At 45.2% G+C, this 21,251-nt stretch overlaps 2 protein-coding genes across 2 annotated transcripts in view; one reads left to right on the top strand and one right to left on the bottom strand.

Moving 5' to 3' along the window:
• plce1 (phospholipase C, epsilon 1) overlaps positions 1 to 15,856 on the top strand; it is a 71,059-nt gene extending 55,203 nt beyond the window's left edge. The window contains exons 33-45 of the mRNA XM_053413415.1: positions 2,241 to 2,359; positions 3,138 to 3,255; positions 4,660 to 4,797; positions 4,999 to 5,292; positions 6,254 to 6,417; positions 7,938 to 8,199; positions 8,468 to 8,586; positions 8,767 to 8,895; positions 9,131 to 9,328; positions 9,638 to 9,829; positions 9,955 to 10,167; positions 10,738 to 10,849; positions 12,024 to 15,856. Coding sequence (XP_053269390.1) covers positions 2,241 to 2,359; positions 3,138 to 3,255; positions 4,660 to 4,797; positions 4,999 to 5,292; positions 6,254 to 6,417; positions 7,938 to 8,199; positions 8,468 to 8,586; positions 8,767 to 8,895; positions 9,131 to 9,328; positions 9,638 to 9,829; positions 9,955 to 10,167; positions 10,738 to 10,849; positions 12,024 to 12,211 — 2,246 coding nt within the window. The 3' untranslated portion in view covers positions 12,212 to 15,856. The remainder of the gene's footprint in view (positions 1 to 2,240; positions 2,360 to 3,137; positions 3,256 to 4,659; positions 4,798 to 4,998; positions 5,293 to 6,253; positions 6,418 to 7,937; positions 8,200 to 8,467; positions 8,587 to 8,766; positions 8,896 to 9,130; positions 9,329 to 9,637; positions 9,830 to 9,954; positions 10,168 to 10,737; positions 10,850 to 12,023) is intronic.
• Positions 15,857 to 17,573: 1,717 nt separating this feature from the next.
• Positions 17,574 to 21,251, bottom strand: part of LOC128427254 (protocadherin-15) — a 99,322-nt gene continuing 95,644 nt past the window's right edge. Inside the window, exon 37 of the mRNA XM_053414345.1 lies at positions 17,574 to 18,932. Coding sequence (XP_053270320.1) covers positions 18,162 to 18,932 — 771 coding nt within the window. The 3' untranslated portion in view covers positions 17,574 to 18,161. The remainder of the gene's footprint in view (positions 18,933 to 21,251) is intronic.

The following is a 21,251-nucleotide window of genomic DNA, read 5'->3' as shown; positions in this document are numbered from 1 at the left end:
ATTGCTAACAATGGAAAGTCAGAGACACGGGGAGTGTTTGTTATGATGTGCACATGCTTTATCGCCTTTATGTAACTGCAGCCGTGCGATAAGCAACCGACCTCCTCCTGCCTCGCTGCAGCAGCTCCTCTTGTGCCGTGTGTGTCCGTGGAAGTGATCCATCGTACTTTGTGAAATCAAATCGCCTCACATCGTCCTGACAGTGTAACCAGAGTGTTGTCTTTATGTAGCTACTGCGATGTGCGCTTGTGTTTTGTCTCCGTGTTTGTCCGGTTGTGTTGGGGTTCGATTCCTTCCGTTGCTCTGGATTCATCAGTGCTTAGTCATGGATGAGAAATCTGTTATGAGCCCAGCACCATAATCTCAAAGCATTTGTTCTTGTTGTGACAGCGGAAAGGCCCGAGTCTCAGCTGATCCATCTCTCTCTATGTACAGAGATGGATGGCAGCAGCAGGAGAGGATCTGAAGAAACTGAAACAACCAGTACAAATTCTTTGAATCTGTCATGTTTGAACGCCGGTGGAGGTTTTCAGAACAGGAGCAGCACTTCAATAGAGACGCTGTGGTCGGCCATTGTTGATGTAAACAGAGACAGAGACAGTGACGTAATGAAGGGGCTCTTGCCCGAGTAAACGCAAACTGGTTCTTAAAAGTTCAGTCAAAACTAAACGAGGACTAGCACCAGGTTCACTTTGGCAGAGTATGTACTGCTACACTATATTGATTGACCTTTAAAATACACGAAAGATGCGTGCCTATAGAAAAACATTTCATACATTCCAATCACAACACAATGTGTGCCTGTTCTCTATGTCTCCCACAAACGCCTCACCCCCCCGTACTGTAGTTGTCTGTGACCTCGCTGGTGGCTGACCGGGCTCATCAGGGAAACAAAACAAAGCCATCTGGTTTCTCAGGCCCTGCGCTGCCCCCATGCTAAAAAACACATCGGGGGGGAAACTACCCTGTCCCGGTCCCAGCCCCGCTCCCTCCTCATCGCTCTGCTTGTCCCCCTGTCAGAAGACCTCACCGGTCATGGACCTTTAGAAACATCTCAAACTCATAGCCTGCTCCTGTTGATGCTGCTGCAGCCGCCCTTGAGCAAACCCTCCTTCAGTCAAACATTAACCAACCAGTCAGACATCAAGACGTCCTGCTCCCTGACTGTCTCCACCTCGCCGTCCTCCACCCTCCACAAACACTTGACTTCTAAACTTGCCGGCGTCCGTCCCTCGTCCGCCTCCAGTCGGCTCCAGCTCACTCCTCTGGCTACTGTCTGCAGCCCCGACAGCCGGGGTCATCTCTGCTGTTAAACCCTTTTCTGAGGAAGAGATTCCACACGTCAGGATTCAAACAGAGTTGTGTGTATGAATAGAAGAAAAGCTGATGCGTTTCTGTTTGTGCTTTTGGCTGCGATGGATGTGTAGGAGGACTGGAGGCAAAAGGACAGAACTCCCTACTTCTCGCTCCTGTTTACAGTTAATAGACGTTTTTCCCTGAGTAGCAGTAAAGTCCTGGGGGGGGGGGGGGGGATTTTGTTTTGCAGGAACGTGATCACGAGCTCTGTGAGTAAAGTCGCGGATCACTGCTGATGCTCGTTCCGTTATAATTAATCTCTGATTGTTCCCACGTTCGCAAAGATTTCCTTCCATTTCAGACCAGATCAGATAGAGGTGATCTAGGGTTACAAAATAAAAGTCTTCTCATAGAAGAAGTTGAGAAGTTGAGAACTATTCTAACAAACACACTAAAATGTTTCCTGCAACTTTATAATATAATTGAGCAGAACACTAAACTCGACGTGCAAACATCCCTTTAAGCTGTGCTCGACCTTTGACCTCATTAAAGTAACAAGAGAGACCCGGTTCCTCTCTTGAAATAATATTTTAAAAAGAAACATTTCCCAGATGCTTCTATACGTCTTACTAATGACCTCACATTAAATCGAGAGCAACTACAACACCAATTAAAAGTTTTAATAAGGGTTGGAGATAGTGTGCAGGGGTTACGTTTATGAGACATTTGTTTTAATATGATTGCACATGAAAATATTAAAATATTTTTCCTTCTGTTCACAATCGTGCGGTTAAATTAGTTTGTGCGGCATTTTCGGCTGTTTTGTTTTCAACACTCGATTAATCAACATAACAATAAAATAACAATAACCTGTGCGCCCTCAGAAAACAACAACCTCCCCCCTCTTCTATCAAAATGAATTTGTTGTTGTGTCTGTATCACAGATAACATCCTGGATGACAAGCCCGAGGGGAAGAGCCCAGCAGACAAAGAGGAGCAGCCTGTTGATGAAATCCCAAAGAGGATGAAGAAGACTGACAGCACCACGCAGAGCAAAGGAAAGGTACAGGAACCACAGTTTGAATATCTTCTGTAAATGGTTCAAGATGAAAAGAAACATGTTCAGATTGAGTTCAGTGATGTAAAAGAATAATATTAGTTATAATCTGCCACTGAGGCTTTGCTCCCTCTCTCCTCTTTCCTCTTTACTCTTACCTCTCCCCTCTCTCCTCTTACCTCTCTCCTCTTTCCTCTTTCCTCTTTCCTCTCTCCTCTTTCCTCTTTCCTCCTTCCTCTCTCCTCTCTCTTCTCTCCTCTCTCCTCTTTCCTCTCTCCTCTCTCCTCTCTCCACCCTCCTCTACTTTCTCTCCTCTCCCCTCTCTCCTCTCTCCTCTTTCCTCTTTCCTCTCTCCTCTTTCCTCTCTCCTCTTACCTCTCCCCTCTTTCCTCTTACCTCTCTCCTCTTTCCTCTTTCCTCTCTCCTCTTTCCTCTTTCCTCTCTCCTCTCTCTTCTCTCCTCTCTCCTCTTTCCTCTCTCCTCTCTCCTCTCTCCTCTCCTTTCTCTCCTCTCTCCTCTCTCCCCTCTCCTCTCTCCTCTCCCCTCTCTCCTCTCTCCTCTCTCCTCTCTCCTCTTACCTCTCCCCTCTCTCCTCTTACCTCTCTCCTCTTTCCTCTTTCCTCTTTCCTCTTTCCTCTCTCCTCTCTCTTCTCTCCTCTCTCCTCTTTCCTCTCTCCTCTCCTCTCTCCTCTCTCTCACCTCCTGCTCCAGGAGCACCTCCCTGTCTCCTCTGGTTAAAACATTAACAGCGTTCCTCTTGTCCTGTGTCTCCCTGCTCCTGTAGGTGTTTGACATGGAGCTGGGGGAGGAGTTCTACCTTCCTCAGAACAAGAAGGAGAGTCGACAGATCGCCCAGGAGCTGTCCGACCTCGTCATCTACTGCCAGGCTGTGAAATTCCCGGGTAGAGAGAAATAGAATCATTCTGTCTCATTGTTAAACAGAGTCCTGTCCCTGCTCACACTCCTCATCGCTGATTGTTACCGTCTGCTCCCTGGCTTCCTTCTCACCTACGTGGATTTCATTTACTCCATCTCCCAACCTCTCCTCTTCTGCTTTGTACATCCTATCTTCTGCATGATCTCCTCTTGTCGGCCCTGCTCCACTCTAACAGGAAGTCAACTGTACGTTTGCACCCATGGACAGCTGTTGTGCAGTGAAACTTTTAATTTTAGAATTATACACAAGCCTTTATGAGTAGGAGACGAGCAGTTTTTCGGCCAATCTGGATATCACTTGAGTTAGAAAACCAAGTAAAACGTAGAATACATGTAGCCTCACCCGCTCCCATGTTATATTCAAGAGGTCAAACTTTTCCCCATGTTTTTTTTTTTGTTGCTTGATGACATTCAATATCCTCGTGTTCCACTGGGTTCCTCTCCCACACAGGACACCCACCAGGATGACCAACCTCTTTCTCCCCATGGGAAACACATGGTTCCCTTTTTGTGGTCGCTAGTGAGCCCCCACTTTCTCAAGCAGACATGTCAACGATGAAAGTGGTTAAAATGAGAATATTAAACTGCTCAACAGTTCAGGATGTTTGACTCTGTAGCCTCATAAAATTCCTCTTGATTTCCTCTTATTGGGAGCTATGTCCACTCCCTGCCGCCATTTATCTTCATCACAAATATTTCTCTTTTGTCTTCTAAATATCCACCTCTTATCTCCTCTGTCCTCCCTCGAGTGTCCTCTCCTCCGCCCGTCTCCTCTTTGCTTTACGTGACATCTGCCCTCATAAACCCGCCCCTTGTTTCCACCAGTATTTTATTTGTTTACTGTTTCCAGGGACCTGAGATCTTGAGAGAGAAGCCAGGGCAACAGGCCCAGTTCAGGCAGACAGGGCGCTGCTGTGTGTTGTCTGCAGTGCTTCCAGATGGACGCGCCTGTTATAAAACGAAATATATCATCTTAAGAATACTTGGCATTTCAAATATTCGGTCAAACCTTGGAGGAATGAAACATATTTGACTGTGTTACATGCATCGGTTTATCATAAATAGATTTGTATTAATATAATGGACATAAGTTAACCCTAGATAATGTTTGGAATATTTTCAAAACGATAAAATACTTTTATTTGCAAACATGCTTAAATGACGCCTGTAGGACAAAAGAGCAAAATCCTCTTTAAGATGAAGTGTCAGCTTTTAGAGGAAAAGGATTTATGCATTTTGCAAAACATCTTGGAAGTAAAAAGGAAACTGATCGTCATCATCATCATTGTTGAGTCTTCATCGTGTCTGCGTTTCATTATTTACTTTCTCTCTCTCTCTCTCCTCTGTTTTCCTGTCGTGTGGGAAACCAGGCCTGTCCACGCTGTCTCCGGCCGGCTCCGGCAGAGGGAAGGACCGGGGGAAGAGCAGGAAGTCCATATTTGGCACCGCTCCGGCTCGCTGCGGCATAACGGGGGAGGTCACGGCCCAGAGCCGCACCCCTGGGAAAGGTAGGCAGGGCCGGGGGGGGGGGGGGGGGGGGGGCTGGCTGTGTCTTAGTGTGAAAATGTAAATGTGACTGAGGAGGAGTGGGTGGATGTGAATTTGAATATGGATGAAAACAGTAGAAGAAAGCAAAACTCCCACTTAAACAGGGACATCCATCCAACTAGGCTTTAAAGACCTCTAACTGTCCCCTCTCCTGCCTCCAGGTGGCGCTGACCGGCTCAGCTGGGAGGAGCATCAGCAGACGTCGCCCACCCTCAACCCCCCCACCTCCCTCAGCGCCATCATCCGCACGCCCAAGTGCTACCACGTCTCCTCCGTCAACGAGAACGCCGCCAAGCGCCTATACCGGCGCTACTCCCAGAAGCTGATCCACCACACGGCGTGCCAGCTGCTCCGGACGTACCCCGCTGCCACCAGGATCGACTCCACCAACCCCAACCCGCTGCTCTTCTGGCTGCACGGCATCCAGCTGGTGGCGCTCAACTACCAGACCGACGGTGAGGGTCACAGGACTTTTAGTGGTCACTCACCAGAAAACATCTTTGAAAACATCAAAAGTGACACCTCTTGATCGCCCTCTAGTGGGTGGCTGCAATGTCAGCTTCATTTCTCGATAGCGAGAGGACGTGGAGATGTGTCGTTCGTCTTTATTCAGAGTCCATGATCCCAAAGAGTCACAAGTGGGAGATAAAGAAGAAATGATGAATGAGGAACGTTCTCAACTCGACACGATAATGTTATATTTTTACCTCAGAATCGGGAGAAATGCTTTAACTCTACTGGAGCCAACTTTCCACAACTTTAGATTAAATTTGGTGACGACACACGAGGAGTTCTGGATATATCTTAAAAAGTGACAGATAAAATGATTTGTTTCCTCTTTAGGGAATTATTCATCCCCAAGCGCTCTTCTTTTTTTAATCTAGTTTTCTTGTTAATCCTCTTCCTGTCTGTTTCTCTTTCTCCTCTCTGTTCTTTTCTCTTTTCTCTCTACCTCTCTCGCCTCTCTTCTGTGTTCGCCGTCTGAACTCAGACAGATTAACTTATTTTCTTTCAAAAAAATCTCTCCTCTCTCGTTCCCTTTTGATCCACGTGCACTCCCTTCCCTGTTCTTCTCTTCTTCTTCCGTCATCCCTTTGTTTTTATCCATCTGTCTCCACTTCTCAAATCATCCCGTCAGGTTTTTTATTTCCAAAACACAAAACACGATCAACCAGTTTTGAGCATGAAGACGCTGACATGTTTTTTTTTTGTCTGATTCATCTACAACCAAAAACAAACGATTTTAAAGATTTCAACAATCAAACCATAGAAACAATATTATCCTCCACGATTATCTTTATCTCTGTTGTCTTCTTTGCTGATGCTGGTGCTGTGGAGTTGAGGTTTACAGGCTACAATTAAAAGCTAGATTGATTTCATGACCCTGTCTCCCTCCCCCCCCCCCCCCTCTCACAGATCTGCCCATGCAGTTGAACACAGCGCTGTTCGAGGCCAACGGCGGCTGTGGCTATGTCCTGAAGCCGGCGGTGCTGTGGGACCGCAGCTGTTTGCTCTATCAGCAGTTCTGTCCGATGGATAGAGACGTGGAGAAGATGAGCCCGGCGGTCTATTCCCTCACCGTGAGTTCAAATGATGCACGGAGCCGAGCGGACGATCAATCACTTTGATGGCTTCCTCCTTGAGAGGTTTCTCTCTGCACTTCACCCTCACTCCTTTTCAATCCGCTCTTTTCGGTTTCCCCGCAAATTCAATAATATTCCTACTCACCTCTTTTAAACTGTCAGGTGGGATTTCAGAAGTGCTGCATATTAGTTTTCCTACTAGGAATATGGACTCAGCTTTGTGCTTTTGCAAATCATTTTTCCAATGCTGGTTCTACTCTTTTTGAAATAATTGCTCATTAGATTAGATCATACATTTTTAAGTATTCAGAATATTCTACATCAGTTTGTATTTTCATTTATACGGTGCAACAGCGCCCTCTGCAGCTACACGTTAATTCTGTTGGGCTCTGTGTCCGAGCGATTAAAGGTTCAGTGTGTAGAATTTAGTGACCTCTAGTGGTAATGTTGCGTGTTGCAGCTTCTGATGTAAATATAAAGTTTCTAAATATAAAGGACCCATTCTAGCGCAAAGAAATCAACAATTTGTCCAATTTAGATGAAACACACTAGTGAAAACATCACTAGGGTTATTTTATACTCAATTTGTGCCAATAAATCTTACACACTGGACCTTTAATTTTCATGTAGAGAAACAACAAAGCTTGTCAATCACTAAAAAATACACATTGACAAATATCTGTAACAAATACAACAAACTCTTCATAGTTTCCTTGCTGAATATTGGAGATAAACGCTGGTTTTTAACTCTTTTTAAATGATCTAAAATTCAGCATTACTCAGTCCCACACTTCACACAGGAGATCGAACCCAATCAGTGAAGTTACATCGAGGAAGAACAGACATGTAGTAAGTCAACAAACCATCAGGCTTATTTTGAAGGTTCTATTTTAAGGTTAAAAAGTTGCTTAGCTTTGCTTTAAGCTCTGAAATCTTTCTCTGGTCTGTTTCTATCGTTCCTCCTTCTACCATCAGCGACTGCACAGACCTTCGGCCCATTAACGTGTGTTTGGACAGTTTTATTTTGAACTGATCTTTATGTGTTTTTCACTATTTGACAGTCATGAACCCAGTTAATTCTATTTACCAGTAGATGAGAACAGGACCTCATAAAAAGTCTCCGTCCCCCGGCTCCACTTTATTTCTCTTGTCTGTGGTTTTCATCACTTTGTCTCATTCTCATGCTCCTTGTTTGAAAATATGAAATTAAAGCCTGAATTTTATTGAACCTAATTGGGTTACGGGGTGTGTGTGTCTGTGTCTGTGTGTGTGTGTGTGTGTCTGTATGCGTGTGCATGTCTGTGTGTGTGTCTGTGTGCGTGTGCATGTCTGTGTGTGTGTGTGTTGCCAGGTCAGAGTGACTTTGGCTTCAGGTCTTTTTTCATTAAAAGAACTGAAAATAAGTCTGATTTGAAAACCAGGGCTTATGTAAAAAATAATATCAACTGCAAGTGTTTTATCACACTTGACATTTTTGGATTATTTGCTCATCACGTCTCTTCCCTCTTGTCCTCCAGATTGTCTCTGGTCAGAACGTGTGTCCCGGGAACAGCGCCGGCAGCCCCTGCATCGAGGTGGACGTCCTGGGCATGCCCGTGGACAGCTGCCACTTCCGCACCAAACCCATCCACCGCAACACGCTCAACCCCATGTGGAGCGAGCACTTCCAGTTCACCGTGCACTTTGAGGACATGTGCTTCCTGCGCGTCGCTGTGGTGGAGAACAACAGCTCCCAGACCACGGCTCAGAGGACCCTGCCCCTGAAAGCCCTCAAACCAGGTACCAGTCTCAGGTGGAAGAACAGATCTGAGCTGTAGATTGCAATAGAGACTGTTTGTATTAATTATTATGATCCTCAGGACATTAATGAAGTTTAAAGCATGTGTGTGTGTTTGATAGTTTTCCTTAATATGCTAATTTATTTTAATAAACATGGAGGATAACACTACTTCCCTAGTGGAGGTGATAACACAAAAAGGCAATAATCCTGTGCGTTTTCAGGATTTCCTAAAGAGTGGAATGTTTATTTGTTGTGTGTGTGTTTCAGGTTATAGACACGTCCAGTTGAGGACACAGCACAACGAGCAACTTGAGGTTTCCGGCTTACTCATCTACAGCCGCAGGATAGAGGAGGGGCCAACAGGGGGCGCCACTCCCTCATCCCTGGTAAGACCATTGAACGTCACAGACTGATTCATGTTTTTATATGATGAGGACTCAAAATGAAATCCTGCTTTTATTTGATCACTTTTGATTTGCTCTCTAAGGAGAAAAGTGTCTAATGAAGCAGAGCCATCATGACTGTGTGTTTCTCATTAACCTGAGATTCTCCTGCTCCCTGCACAGCTGTTCAGCTCGGAGGAGAAACATGCGTCCCAGCCGCACCGGGTGACGGTGCACGGAGCTCCTGGTCCGGAGCCCTTCACCGTGTTCTGTGTCACCGAGCAGACCACCGCCAAGCAGCTGCTGGACACGGTCAGTAACTGGGAGATAAAGATTCATGATGCTTGAATAATGTGAGCGTAGAATCTCCCAGATGGATTTCTAACCCCCTCAGGAGATTTGCTATTCGTCACATTTTCCTATTCGTCACATTTTCCTGCTGAATTCTCTCCTGGGCTCATTTTCCCCTGCATCTTCCTTTTCAGAATATTAATGGAGAGTGTCCAAACTTCAGAGTGTTAAGTTTTTCTTCTCACTTTCCCAACAGGTTGTGGCATCCTCTGGGAATCCGTCCGATTACTTCCTGTGTGAGGAGCGGGCCCCTCTGTTGAAGGAGCGCAGTGAGGTGAAGCGCTGTGCCCAGCAGCGCCCCCTGGCTCCGGAGGAGGAGGTGGTCCGACTGGTCTCCAGCTGGAGCACGGAGGACGGATACGTGGGGAGGATCTACCTCAAAACCAGAGAGGAGGTCTGTGCAAAGTCTATTATTCTCTTAGAAATAACATATTCAGCAACTGTGTCTTTGGAAAAGTGGTAAAATATGAATGTGTTCTGTTGTTTTTATCTGTTGAATGAATTAGAACAGTTTAATCTAAATGTCCTCTCATTAACTTCATCTATTATCCCAATTACTATTGTTGAATCCAACATAAAACTAAATTAACCCAATTAATGCCGCAGACTGGGCTCCATTATGCAGTCTCTGTCTCCCCCTGGTGGTCTTCTTGTGCAATTAATCCATATATCGTTGCTGTTTCATTTTGATTTCCTCCCACAGAACTTGAACGAGCTGAACACGGTGCTGGACGGAGAGGAGGAGGTGACTGTGGGGAGCAGAGAAGGAGGAGGAGGAGGAGGCGCAGGAGAGGAAGACATGTTCTTTGTTCAGGTTCATGAAGTTTCTCCAGAACAGCCGCACACTGTGATCAAGGCCCCGCGCTACAGCACCGCTCAGGACATCATCCAGCAGGTGAGGACATTCATTTGACCTCAAAGTTACTCCATCTGGTTTGAGGACACGTAAATCACACAAGTTTGCCAGTGCAGAAGAAAGTAACTTAAGATTCCTCTTCTTTTTTCCCGTCTCTTGCTCAGTCTCTGTCGAAGGCCAAGTATTCCTACAGCATCGTCTCCAACCCCAACCCGTGTGACTACGTCCTGATGGAGGAGGTGACCAAGGACGTGAGCTCTAAGAAGTCCTCGGCCTCCAAGCCGCTGCAGCGCGTGCTGCTGGATCACGAGTGCGTCTTCCAGGCGCAGAGTCGCTGGCGCGGAGCGGGACGCTTCATTCTTAAGCTCAAGGAGCAGGTAGCTCAGAACGTGGCGGCTGGGTTTTAATGACTCTTTGTTTTCTGCATGGCTTCCTTGAAAAACACATGAGCTGCTGTCAAACTCAAACGAACTCTGTATGTGCTCGTACAAAGGCTGTTTCTGTGTTGTGTGATATTTATTGTGTTTGTGCTTTTTATCCTGTCGCTGCTTCCCTCGTGTGTAACTGTTTGTTGTGCGCCCCTGCTTTGTATTGGTGATTTATTGTGTAGTGTGATGTTCTGTCTGTGCATCCTGATCATGTTTTTATTAGTTGTGTGTCTGTCTTGTGTTTATTTTGTTCGTTTATTACGCTTTTCTACGCCTAAAGCCTTTTTCACTGTGAACTTGAAATATATGAAATTTGAACTTGTTCATAAGAATAAAGATTTAGTATTTTTTTAAACATCTGTTTTTTTTATAAGAGAATGGGTGGGGAAAATAAGTTTACAGAAAAAAGGTCACACGACCCAAAGATTTACCAAAACCTGCATCTCTCTGAATTCTTGAGAAACCTCCGGACACATTTCAGTTTGTTCTACGTCAGTAACACGAGTGCGTCTCTTCCAGGTGTCTCGGGAGGACAAGAAGAAAGTCATGTCCTTCGCCAGCGAGCTGAAGAAGCTGACCAGCCGCAGCCGCAGCATGACCACGGGCAGCGCAGTGGACGGCCCGGCCCAGAGTAAGGATGATAGAGCTGCATGCTGTGTGGCTCTGACCGAGCTCCAGGAGTGAGGCTCACACTCTGCCTGCTGTCTGTGCATGGGAAGGCAACAGAGGTACCTACACTAAGTTGTCTCTAACATCTAACTAAGAGAATAATTCAACACACAAACTAAAAGCAGCTGAATACAACTTTGTGTTTTCAAGGATAAAAATACTAATTTTGCAAGTAGGATTTAGTGTAGAATGGATTTTGGTCCATTTTGCAGCTGTTCCGTCACATATTTCGAATTTGAAGTTTTAATATCTTTAACATTGTGTGTCCTCCGTGTTGGTGAAATAACCCCACTGTTTGTGTGTGATGTAACACAAAGATCCTCGGTTCATGTGCTGTCAGATATTCAGGTTTAGTCCAAACCTGATGGTGCTGAAGTTAAGAAGTGGGTGTTAAATCAAAAGGAAACTGAAAAAAGAAAATTAGAAATACTTCAATTTGTAACAACAAAGATAAAATACTCCAATTGGTATTTGACAAATTAATCCGGATTTTCAAATTAAAGTTAACATGTTTCAAAGTCGGACGAACACTTTTCTTTCCCAGTGACGAGCTGGAGCTTCAGAGGAGAAGCTCCTAATTACACCCAAACAAACTGGTTCAGTAGAAGTTGACGAGAAACACTGGAAACCATCACACTTCACCAGAGGTTGTTTAGTGTCGTTAATTATTCAGAAGCATCCAGAGCTGAACTTCTGTCTCACAGAAGAAAAGGAACTCGCTCCATTTGAACAAACCACGTTAAAGGACTTTGAAGTGAATTCATTTCAAATAGGATAATAATAATAAAAAGGGTCGTACGAGGCTAAATGGCCGTTAGCACCATTTGATATGTGAGTTTGAATAATTCAATCATTTGAAATGTCAAGAGGAAAGACTCAGAACAAGAGTGACCTGAATTTCAAATGAAATCCAATATTTTTCAATTGGCTTTAAAGTCTAATATGAATAATTAACAATTCAAAGAACTGTCCACTGTCATATTTCAATATTTACCCATCAGAAACATTTGATCCCTTTGTAGAACAGATGGTTTCACTTTGAAAAGGTTGGACTTGTCTCCTGAGTCTTTAAACCCGTTGTTGTTGTTTTTGTTGTTGCTGTTGTTTTGGATCTGAATGTGACTTGTCCCCTGCAGGGTACATGTCTGCAGCTGCAGGTCTGAGGGCGTGGGTGGCCGAGGGCCGGGTGGGGGCCGGGAGGTTCCTGCAGTCCTCCTCCTCCTCCTTCAGGGGGCAGTTCCCACCTATTCATCTGCCAGCCTCGACCCTGACCCCCCTCGTCTGGAAGCTTCACCTCCTCAGGAACTGGAAGATCCACAAATGAAGTCCAGAGCGAGAGAGAGACACTTCTAAACTTGGAGATTTCACCCCCCCCCCTCCCTTTTGCAGGAGAGGCAGTGGTTCCGGTGAGTCGGACTCGGCCTCTCGGGGGACGGGGTTTGAGCCGTGCCCCGGTGACGGGTCAGGCTGCGGCTGAGCAGCCACTTTGATTGGTTGGACGATGGAGAGGAGTTTGTGGCGTCGTGGGGGGGGGGGCGGAGAGGCTCTGGCTCATCTTGGTATTATTGCTTGTTGTGCGGCTGCATGTTTGGAGTCCAGGAGCTGAAAAGCCGTTTGTGCAAATAGCTTCTCTGAGATATCTTTTAGTTTGGACGACATTGAAATGCATGTTGTGCGTTATTACAACACAACGTGTCGGGTTTACCTTCCCTGTCCGTGGCCGCTGAGGAGCCCTGACTCAAGGCCCTCATACGTATTCATGAAGACGTTTGAACAACAACAGCCCCAGGAAGTAAAGGATGGTGGGAGTCATTAAATGAAATCCACTTACTTCTCTGCTCGGGGAAGACAAATACAAAAAACCCAGTGCAGGTATTTAAGTGTGAAAACACCAAAGTGAGAAAATCTATATCTTATTTTGTCGTCCAAACACGAAGTCTCTGAGACTTTATTTGTGCGAATGGATTTCCTACGAACCAGAGTAGCAGCTGCTCGTGTTGGAGCCGTATCGGGGGTGCATGATTCTGAAATGAACGGGAGGAATTTGACTTCCCTCAGTTTGCTTTCTGAAGAGCCTTTTATTTTCCATCTCCCCCCAAAAAAGACAGCACAGGACACAAAGTCCAAACGGCCTCTGGGTTGAAGGAGTTGATTCAGGGAGAATTCTATTGAATGGTCTGTTTTCCTCAAAGGGCTGCGGTTTGTAATCAGAGGAATAAAACCTCTATATTAGTTTATATTTTATGTTCCTGGCTTCCCCTGAAAGAAAGCACCCGGCAGATGGAGGGAGATCTGCTGAGGGATGAAAGGAAGTCGTGAAGGAGTCCGACAAGCTGGCTTGTTCGATTCCTTTCTTACTGTTCCAGTTTCCCAGTACTGTACTGTACTGGGACGGGGCGGTGCAGACTCCCATCGCTCACAGGAGGACGCAGCCGAGCGAGATGTTCTCATGTTTATTCAGATACTCAGCGACGTGACCGTCTCCGGCCCACAATGCATCGCAGCATATTTTCTGTAAGGCAGTGTGGATGTGCACGGTTCACTTGTGCAGAGGAAACTGTGGATCAACTTTTAATCACAGTTGTTGGTAAAGTTTTTCTTCTGCGTTTCCTCAAAATGTAAAAAACGCTGCCTTGAACTTTTGCTCATTTTCTGGCTGTTTCTCTGACGAAGGTCTTTGAACTTTAGTGCCACCGTCACGTCCACGTTATTTCAACAAACTTCTTATCGTCTTAGCATCAGAACTAAGTAATAGAAAAAATTAAGAAAACAACTTTTTTTATATAGAAATGCTTCGTGTAACAAGGACGGTGAAATACGGTATACGAGGGTTGGCACCTTCATTCTAACTTTTCAACGAAATAGAAAAATTCAAAATACACAATAAATTATGATAATTACTATTTGTTCAATGAGGTTCGATACTTTCAAAGACTTTGAGGAAAAACATCTCAAGCTGATTTTTAGAGAAACGCAACCTTTTCTTCTGCAAACAGCATTTTGCACATTTCGTTTTCCTCTTGCTGTTTTTCTTCAGTGTTACTTTTTGACAGACACATGATTGTTATGATTTTTTTTTTTTTATTTAGTCTTCATCATTGTATTTATTCCTTTTTTTGGGGCCAGTTGTGAAATTCATTTTGAAGGCACAAGTAGATATTTGGGCAGTTTTTTTCTTTAATTAATCTTTATCTGATTAACTCGTCTGAGCCCAAACTTCCCCTCAACACAATGATTTGAATTGAATTGATCTCCATCGGCCCAGATGTCCTGTTCTTGATTCAGCTCGCAGCATCTTTATAGATCACTAATACTGATCGATTTGTCATAGATGATGATTGTAGAGCTCATTTTTTACTCACTGTTCATTTCAGTTTTCTTTGAAACTGTTGTAAAACTTGATTTATTTGGGGCCACTTTTCCCAATTTGTTCTGTTTTGACTTGTAAAATGTCCATATTTTAAAATGTGTGTTTTTTCTAAAGACCTTTCCTCTGTTTCTCATGCGTCTTAGTTCAGATCTTCCGAAGAAACTAACACTTTACATTCAAAGTCAAATGTGGACAGGAGGAGAAGGCCTGACTAGATTAATATGGCATTTCCACAGCTACTCTACTACACTGACAACTCTCACATGATTCTCAAATTAACTCTGAAAAACGAATTTCTTGTGAGTTGTGTAACTCAAACTTGCTAAAAGCAACACCTCGATCAGAATGTGTTGTGCTTTCGTCAATTTCCTCCTTTATTTCTCACCCATTCCAAAAATGTTTCATTCATTTAAAACCTTCTCAAACCTCCAGGTAGTAAACAACTCAGCTATTTAAAATGCAGGAAATAGAATTTGAAATGTGGGACTTTTATTTTATTGGCAGAAATGTGGCCACAGTCCATGAGGATGGAAACGAATTGGACTTTCTGTGCTTCTTAGCTTTATTTGTCTTTGCTCAGTGCCGAGTCACGTTAGAATTTTAGTGCAATAGTGAAGTTCTGTCACTTCAACTCTTGAAGGTTTTATCGTCTTGACGTCACTGATGTGTTTTAACTCTAATTCTTTATTCCTGATCCCGACTCGGTTCTTTGAACGAGTCGAATCTGACAAAACTCACGCACAAAGATTTCCCTGCTGGTCCCGAGGCAGCAGGACGAGCCCTGAACGGAACTGAAGTGAGATCAGATTCTGTCGTCACTGTTATCAGGAAGAAAACATGTAGAAATGTCCTAATGCACAACAAAAAGATTGTACTATAGAAACTGGTGATTATCTAGAACTAACCAGTGATGTGTCTGTACACGCGTGTGAAGTCCACGATGACTTCGAACAGGAAGGGATGTTTTCTGTCACATGTCTGATTCCTCTGCTTCATCCCATCCTCACGTTCTGTTTCCCTCCCCTCTAACCTGTAGACCTCATTTTCTGAATGTAACATGTTCTTAACGTGTTGAACCTGAGACACGTGTGTGTGTGTGTTGGATGTTATTTATTTGAATGTGAAGCCCTGGTTGGCATTTCTCTGTTGTTGTTGTTGTTGTTTATGTATAATTTCCTGTAAGCAGTTTTTTTTTTATTTATTTCAGTCCGAGAGAGGATAAACTCTCCACTGCCCTAATTTGACTAAAATGTATTTAGAAATGTAATATAAATATTAAGCAATATTTGACTTAATGTGTAAAATATTCAGTGCAGTATTCTTGTGTCTGGCATGGTAGACTGCAGTACACAGCAGCATCCCTTTACGCCTTTAGGTCATGCCTTGATGATTTGGGTGTATTCTGTATATCCACTGAATATGACGTGTGTTAGCACTCTGTTGTTTCCAGGACATGTGACCTATACCCTCTAATATCCACTGTCCACGCTGTGATGGGGCTGTCACGTGAACATTTGTCTATTTACTTGAATTTTTCAATGGATTATAGTCGGTGGATTTGTTGTGTACCAGGATCATAATAAAAACACAAATAGGTAACTGTCTTGTTTATCACTGTGTGAGTTTGTAATGTGATTGTTCATATATGTGCGCAAATGTGATATTTCCATTAGATCTCTGAGTCCGAGGGAATTGTGCCAGATGTTCCAGTCACCGTGTCCTTGACTTTAGACCTACAGGCACCAAGATCTAATCAGTGCATATTTAAGTCCAAGTGAATGGTTGTATCAAATTTGAAGACATTCCCTCAAAGCGTTTGAGATACAGCGTACACAAGGCAAATAATTAGCTTTTTGATGCCAACGTGACCTTGACATTTGACCTTTGGCCACCAAAATCAAATCATTTAATGCTGGATTCTAAGTTAATGTTTGTACCGAATGTGAAATGATTTCCTTGAGGCGTGACAGAGATATTACGTTCACAAAGCAAACAATTTGCTATCTGAAGCCTCCATGACTTTGATCTTTGACCACTGAAAACTAGTCTGTTGATCAAAGTGAATGTTTTTACCAAATCTGAAATTATCTCAAGGCGTTCCTGAGAAGATGTCTTCACAAGAAACATAATAATCGACTACATCCAGGTGCTTTATAAAGAGACTGGAGCTGGAGTCATTCATCTGCTCGTCCTCATGCTCAGTATAAACGCTGGTACCTGATGATTAGAGAATTTCTCGTGGTTTCTCTGCAGCTTTGAATGACACCATGAGCTCCAACAAAAGAAAAGAAGAAAGGAAAAGTTTCCCAGCGAGTCCACGCTTAGTTCAACCTGTCAGTACACTTCCTGTTGAATGAGCACGAGCCAAATGAAGCTTCTTTTATTGGGGTGAAATGTACCTTTGAATAGCTTTCAGGCCACTAATCAAGTCCTTTGTGTCCGTGGCATGAATTAATGAGCCGGGGTTGAAGCTGCCTCCTCCTGAGAAGCACAGTGGACTCAGGAGTCGCTGACGTAGCCGGCCCATTTGTTTGAATCAATAACGGCGGCTCAGACGTGCCCTCTCTTCCAGGAGCTGTTTAAAATACCGCTCTCCGGTACAGTCGGCTAATTCCAGGTGATAAGGAGCGAGCGCTCTGGTGTCGCCACCGGGCGGCTCCCTCTGCTGAGTTCCCTAATGACGAATTATGCAGCCATCAAATTAAATGTGAGACTTTTAAAACCTGGTAATTCTGCAGCTTAATGGTGCGACTTCTTTCAAACTTCAGCTCAAACAGTTCACAGGAAAGTGTCTCATAGTTTCAGAAGTCCCCCCCCCCCCCCCCTAACACACACACACACTTTTACTGGGAGGAACTTTGTGTTGTGTTGAGAGGGAAATGAAAAGTGAATTATTCTTTATTCAACAGCATCTGTGCAGAAGCGTTTTAGGATCAGGACTATTTCCACAAGATTACAAAACATCAAAATGTACACAAATAACATTTTATCAAATGGAGATATTTGTATTTCATGAATAGAGCTGTAATGTGGAGGATAAAGTTGAAATCTCGACACTAAAGTAAAATTAATTAAGAGGAAGATTGATCTTGAATTTTGGGATAAAAGTTGAAATGTCAAGAACAAAGAGTAAATTTGAAATTTGACACTAAAGCAATAGAATTTTTTTTGTATTTCATAAAAAGGTTTAAATGTCAAGTAAAAAGCCTCAATGTTGAAAATATAGTAAAACTAAATCAGAGGATATTTTGTATTTTGTGAAATTGTCAAGAATAAAGATGAGAAGTTTGAAGTTATCGGGAAAATCAACATCTGTCAAATTAATTCTAGAGAACAGACACCGACTCGGAGCCAATTTAACCAAACACCACATTTTACTGGATGAAATAGTTTTTTTTATTTTATTTGGATTAATTTACCAAGCAACTTGACAAAGATAAAAAGGCAAGTTTGAACAATACAAGACGTCATGTGTCAATGAAAAGTTTCAGGCAAATCCAAGATGAGTCGCAGACAGCAGCCGCGAATGAAACGGCTGCAGTTCCACAAAGAGCCACCAGTCGCTTAAAGGGCCGTTAGAGTTCACAGACTGTTTCCTCGAGTTCCTTTCTCCATGTATCTCTTAGCAAAGTAGAAATATAACAAGTTTTCTCATTCTGGGTCACAAAGGTTTTCTTCAGCTCTGAGGTCAGTTGGGCTCGAGGGGATGCTCTGATTGGACGACTGAGACAAATAACCAATTAGATGCCGAGTTACTTTTATTTCTTTTATTTGACGAAAAAATCAATCGCCTGGATTCCTTCAACCTGGATTGGAGCAAACCCGTTAGTTCCACAACTAATCAGCAGAGATGGAATCTGAACGCTGAGATGATCTTGGCGAGAAGCAGCGAGCACAGTGTCAGTCAGAGTTTGGTCATGGGGATGTGGAGGTTGTTCCACGGGCCCATCCACAGCTCCTCCTCGTCCGACTGTGTCCGGTCGCTCGGGCACTCCAGCAGCTCCCTCATGACCGGCCCGTCGTCCTCGTCCTCGACGTCCACTCTCGACTCTCTCTCTCCCTCCCTCAACTCGCCCGTCTCCGCTGTGCTCGGAGGCTGCTGCTCGGCGCCGCCCTGCGCCGCTTTGAGCAGGTTGGACTTGGACTCGGCGCTCTCAGGGCCCGTGGTGCTGGCGCCGGTCGAGCCCAGAGAGACGCTGGATTGTCGGGTGTTGAACACGTTCACTGTTTTGTGGTGGTCAGCGTTGGACAAAGAGGAAGTGGCCGTGGCGGACGCGGCCCCCCCCGAGCTCTGGAAGGTGCGCAGCGTGTTGCACCCCCCGTCGGCTGCTGTCCTCGGGTTGTTCAGGGGCACTTGCTCCTCCAACGTGGCGGCCATTTTGTCCAGTTTTTTAAAGTGCTTGGCCAGCCGTGTGCTGAAGACGGGGGAGGCGAGTTTGAGGTTGTTGTTGGTGGTGGCGTGCGGGTGCGTGGGCGGCGTGGCGTTGACCGAGCGCCGGGTGCGGATGATGGAGCCGTTCTGGGCCATGTAGACGCTGCCGTTCACGTTAGCGTGGCTGTTGACGGTGGAGGACAAGCGGCTGCGTTGGGGTTCGGGCAGGCTGTCCTCGCCGGTGGAGCTGGTCTCATACTCCCGATCCGTCACCAGCTTGATCCGATGTTTTCTGCAGCCGTGCTGGAAACACACACAAATAATATATGAGGTGAAACTGTTGAAGTGTTTAGAGAAACATGATCAGTGCTGCTAAGAGATCAGAAGCTGTAGAGGCCGTGCAATCCACCAAACAGTTATTATGAGTTTATATAAAGGTGGACGTCAAAAGTGAAGCCAAAGTGTTTTGATTGCCCCCTGGTGGCTGGCTGCAGTACAGGTCCTAAACCAAAATGTTCTCACAATGTTATCTGTCATCTCAGGTGCTTCTCATTACACTGATGTGTGTTTACATGCTTTTTATTCTGGTAGGTTTGGTTTTAATCAGTTGTTTGATGTATTCCGGATATTTTTGCTTCCTAATGATGGTAAAACGTTCACTCACACTGCAAACAGACACACTACACAACACACAGAGTGACGTGCAGCAGTGTTTAGTCCTGATCTCTACTGTGGAGGCAACTCAGAATATATCTGGGGATCACGTGGTGCTGAATTTCAGCATCACCGAAAATAAGGGAAATGCTTAAAGGAGTAAACTTTATATTATCTTTATAACATGGGTCAGAGAAAACACTGCTGTGTTCGGAAGAAGATAAAGGATGAAGTGACAGTAACTGACCTGCTATCGCACATTACCTCACATTTTCCATTCTATTAGAATAGAAAAAAAGATATATTGCATGATGAAGAATCCCCCCCCACCGCAGACAACAACAGGTATCAGAAGAAGCGGAGGGGAGAATAATAGACGGATGAAAAAAGCTTGATCAAACACGAAGGAGCAACAAAGAGGAGGTCGGTGAATAACAAGATAATCTCTGAGCAACAAGCAGCTGGAAGAGGAGTTTGCACAAAAGGAAAAAGGAGCCGAGTCGGCTCAGGAGACAGAAACCAGTCGATTACTCCATCGTAACCAGTGCTGTGATAAAAGAAGACGAGTGGGGCGGATTGAAAACACAGAGAGAGACGGAGCGCCCCGAGGCCAGCGGAGGACACGCTGACGACTTCAACCCCAGCGGACGTAAATCACAGCAAACAAGAAAAAGAGAGAAATATTACAGTGATGAATCTCACTCAGGTGAAGATCTCACCCCCGACTCCAGACGCTCTCACAGAGATCTTACTTAGAGGTTCACAGAACGAGACGGGGGGGCAGACGAGGGCCTCGTCCGCATCTCAATCCGCCGTCTCATTTTCCAAACAGCCCTCTTCTTCATCCTGCTTTCCTTCCCCGGCATGACCGCTGCTCTCCTCCTCTTCCTCCTCCTCCTCCTTCTCCTCCTCCTCGATGATGGGTGACAAGTCGTCTGAGGTGTTGCTCACGCCTGATCTGACGTCTGATTGGCTGTGGCTGGAAGTTCGCTGACTCGATGAGGACTCCTCTGATCGACCCTCTTCCCCTGATTCCTCCTCTTCCTCACTCTCCTCCTCTTCTTCTATGGTTTCATGTGAGGAAAGTGACCGTCTGGAGCTTTTGGGCCTCGAACTAGAAACCCTAGAACGTGAATATCTTGAACCTCTGTCCCCCTCTTTGCTCCTCTCTCTCCGTCTGCTCATATTCTTTGTCTTTGAATTGGCTCTTTTACTTCTACTCCTGTCGCTACTCGCAGAACTTTTACTGACACCCCCCTTTGAGGGTTTGCTTCTAGATTTGTTCTGCTCTTCGTCATTCTCCAACCCCGACTCCTTTTCTGACTCTGACCTCCCTCCCTCCTCATCTTGGCTTCCACTCATGTCTCTGTCTGGAGTTCTCTCTTCCCTGTCTGTTCCCGACTCATTTGTTTCCGTCTCGGTGTCAGACTCGGTTCTCTCGTGCTCGGCTGTCACAGAGGAGGCGGGGCTACTCGCGTCCGAGAGACTAAACTCTGACTGCGACTCTTTGCTGCCACTTCCTGTCTCCGAGTCCCTGTTGTAAAATCTCTTTCTTCTCCTCCACCGTCTCTCAGAGGAGCTATCCTCCTCTCCTGACTCCCACCTCCTCCTCCTCGCCTCTCCTGCGGCTCTCTCGTACACTGACGCAGAAACACTCATATCTCCTAAGGAGCCGTGCATCCTCCTGCAGTTCTCCTCTCCTCTGTCCCAGCTCAGCCCATCACTCCACTGTTCGCCTCCCACCCTGGCCGGTCCCTGGAGCCTTCTGGCGAGGGAGATAAGACCGAGGGCCTCGCTCAGCTTTTGTTTCACTGGGGGGGGGTTGCTGGCTTCCATGGACGTCTGGAAAAAGCTCTCGTCGATGACCAGGCTGCCGTCCGTGCCGAACGAGCGGCCAAAGGACGACAAGCCGGGGAGCTCTCCTCGGTGCTCTGGCCTGACGCCTTCTCTCCCTCCTCCAACATTTCT

The sequence above is a fragment of the Pleuronectes platessa genome, chromosome 21 (assembly GCF_947347685.1).
Source record: "Pleuronectes platessa chromosome 21, fPlePla1.1, whole genome shotgun sequence".
NCBI classification, from domain to species: domain Eukaryota; kingdom Metazoa; phylum Chordata; class Actinopteri; order Pleuronectiformes; family Pleuronectidae; genus Pleuronectes; species Pleuronectes platessa.
Note: the sequence above shows the minus strand (reverse complement) of the source record. Positions and strands in the feature narration are given on the sequence as shown.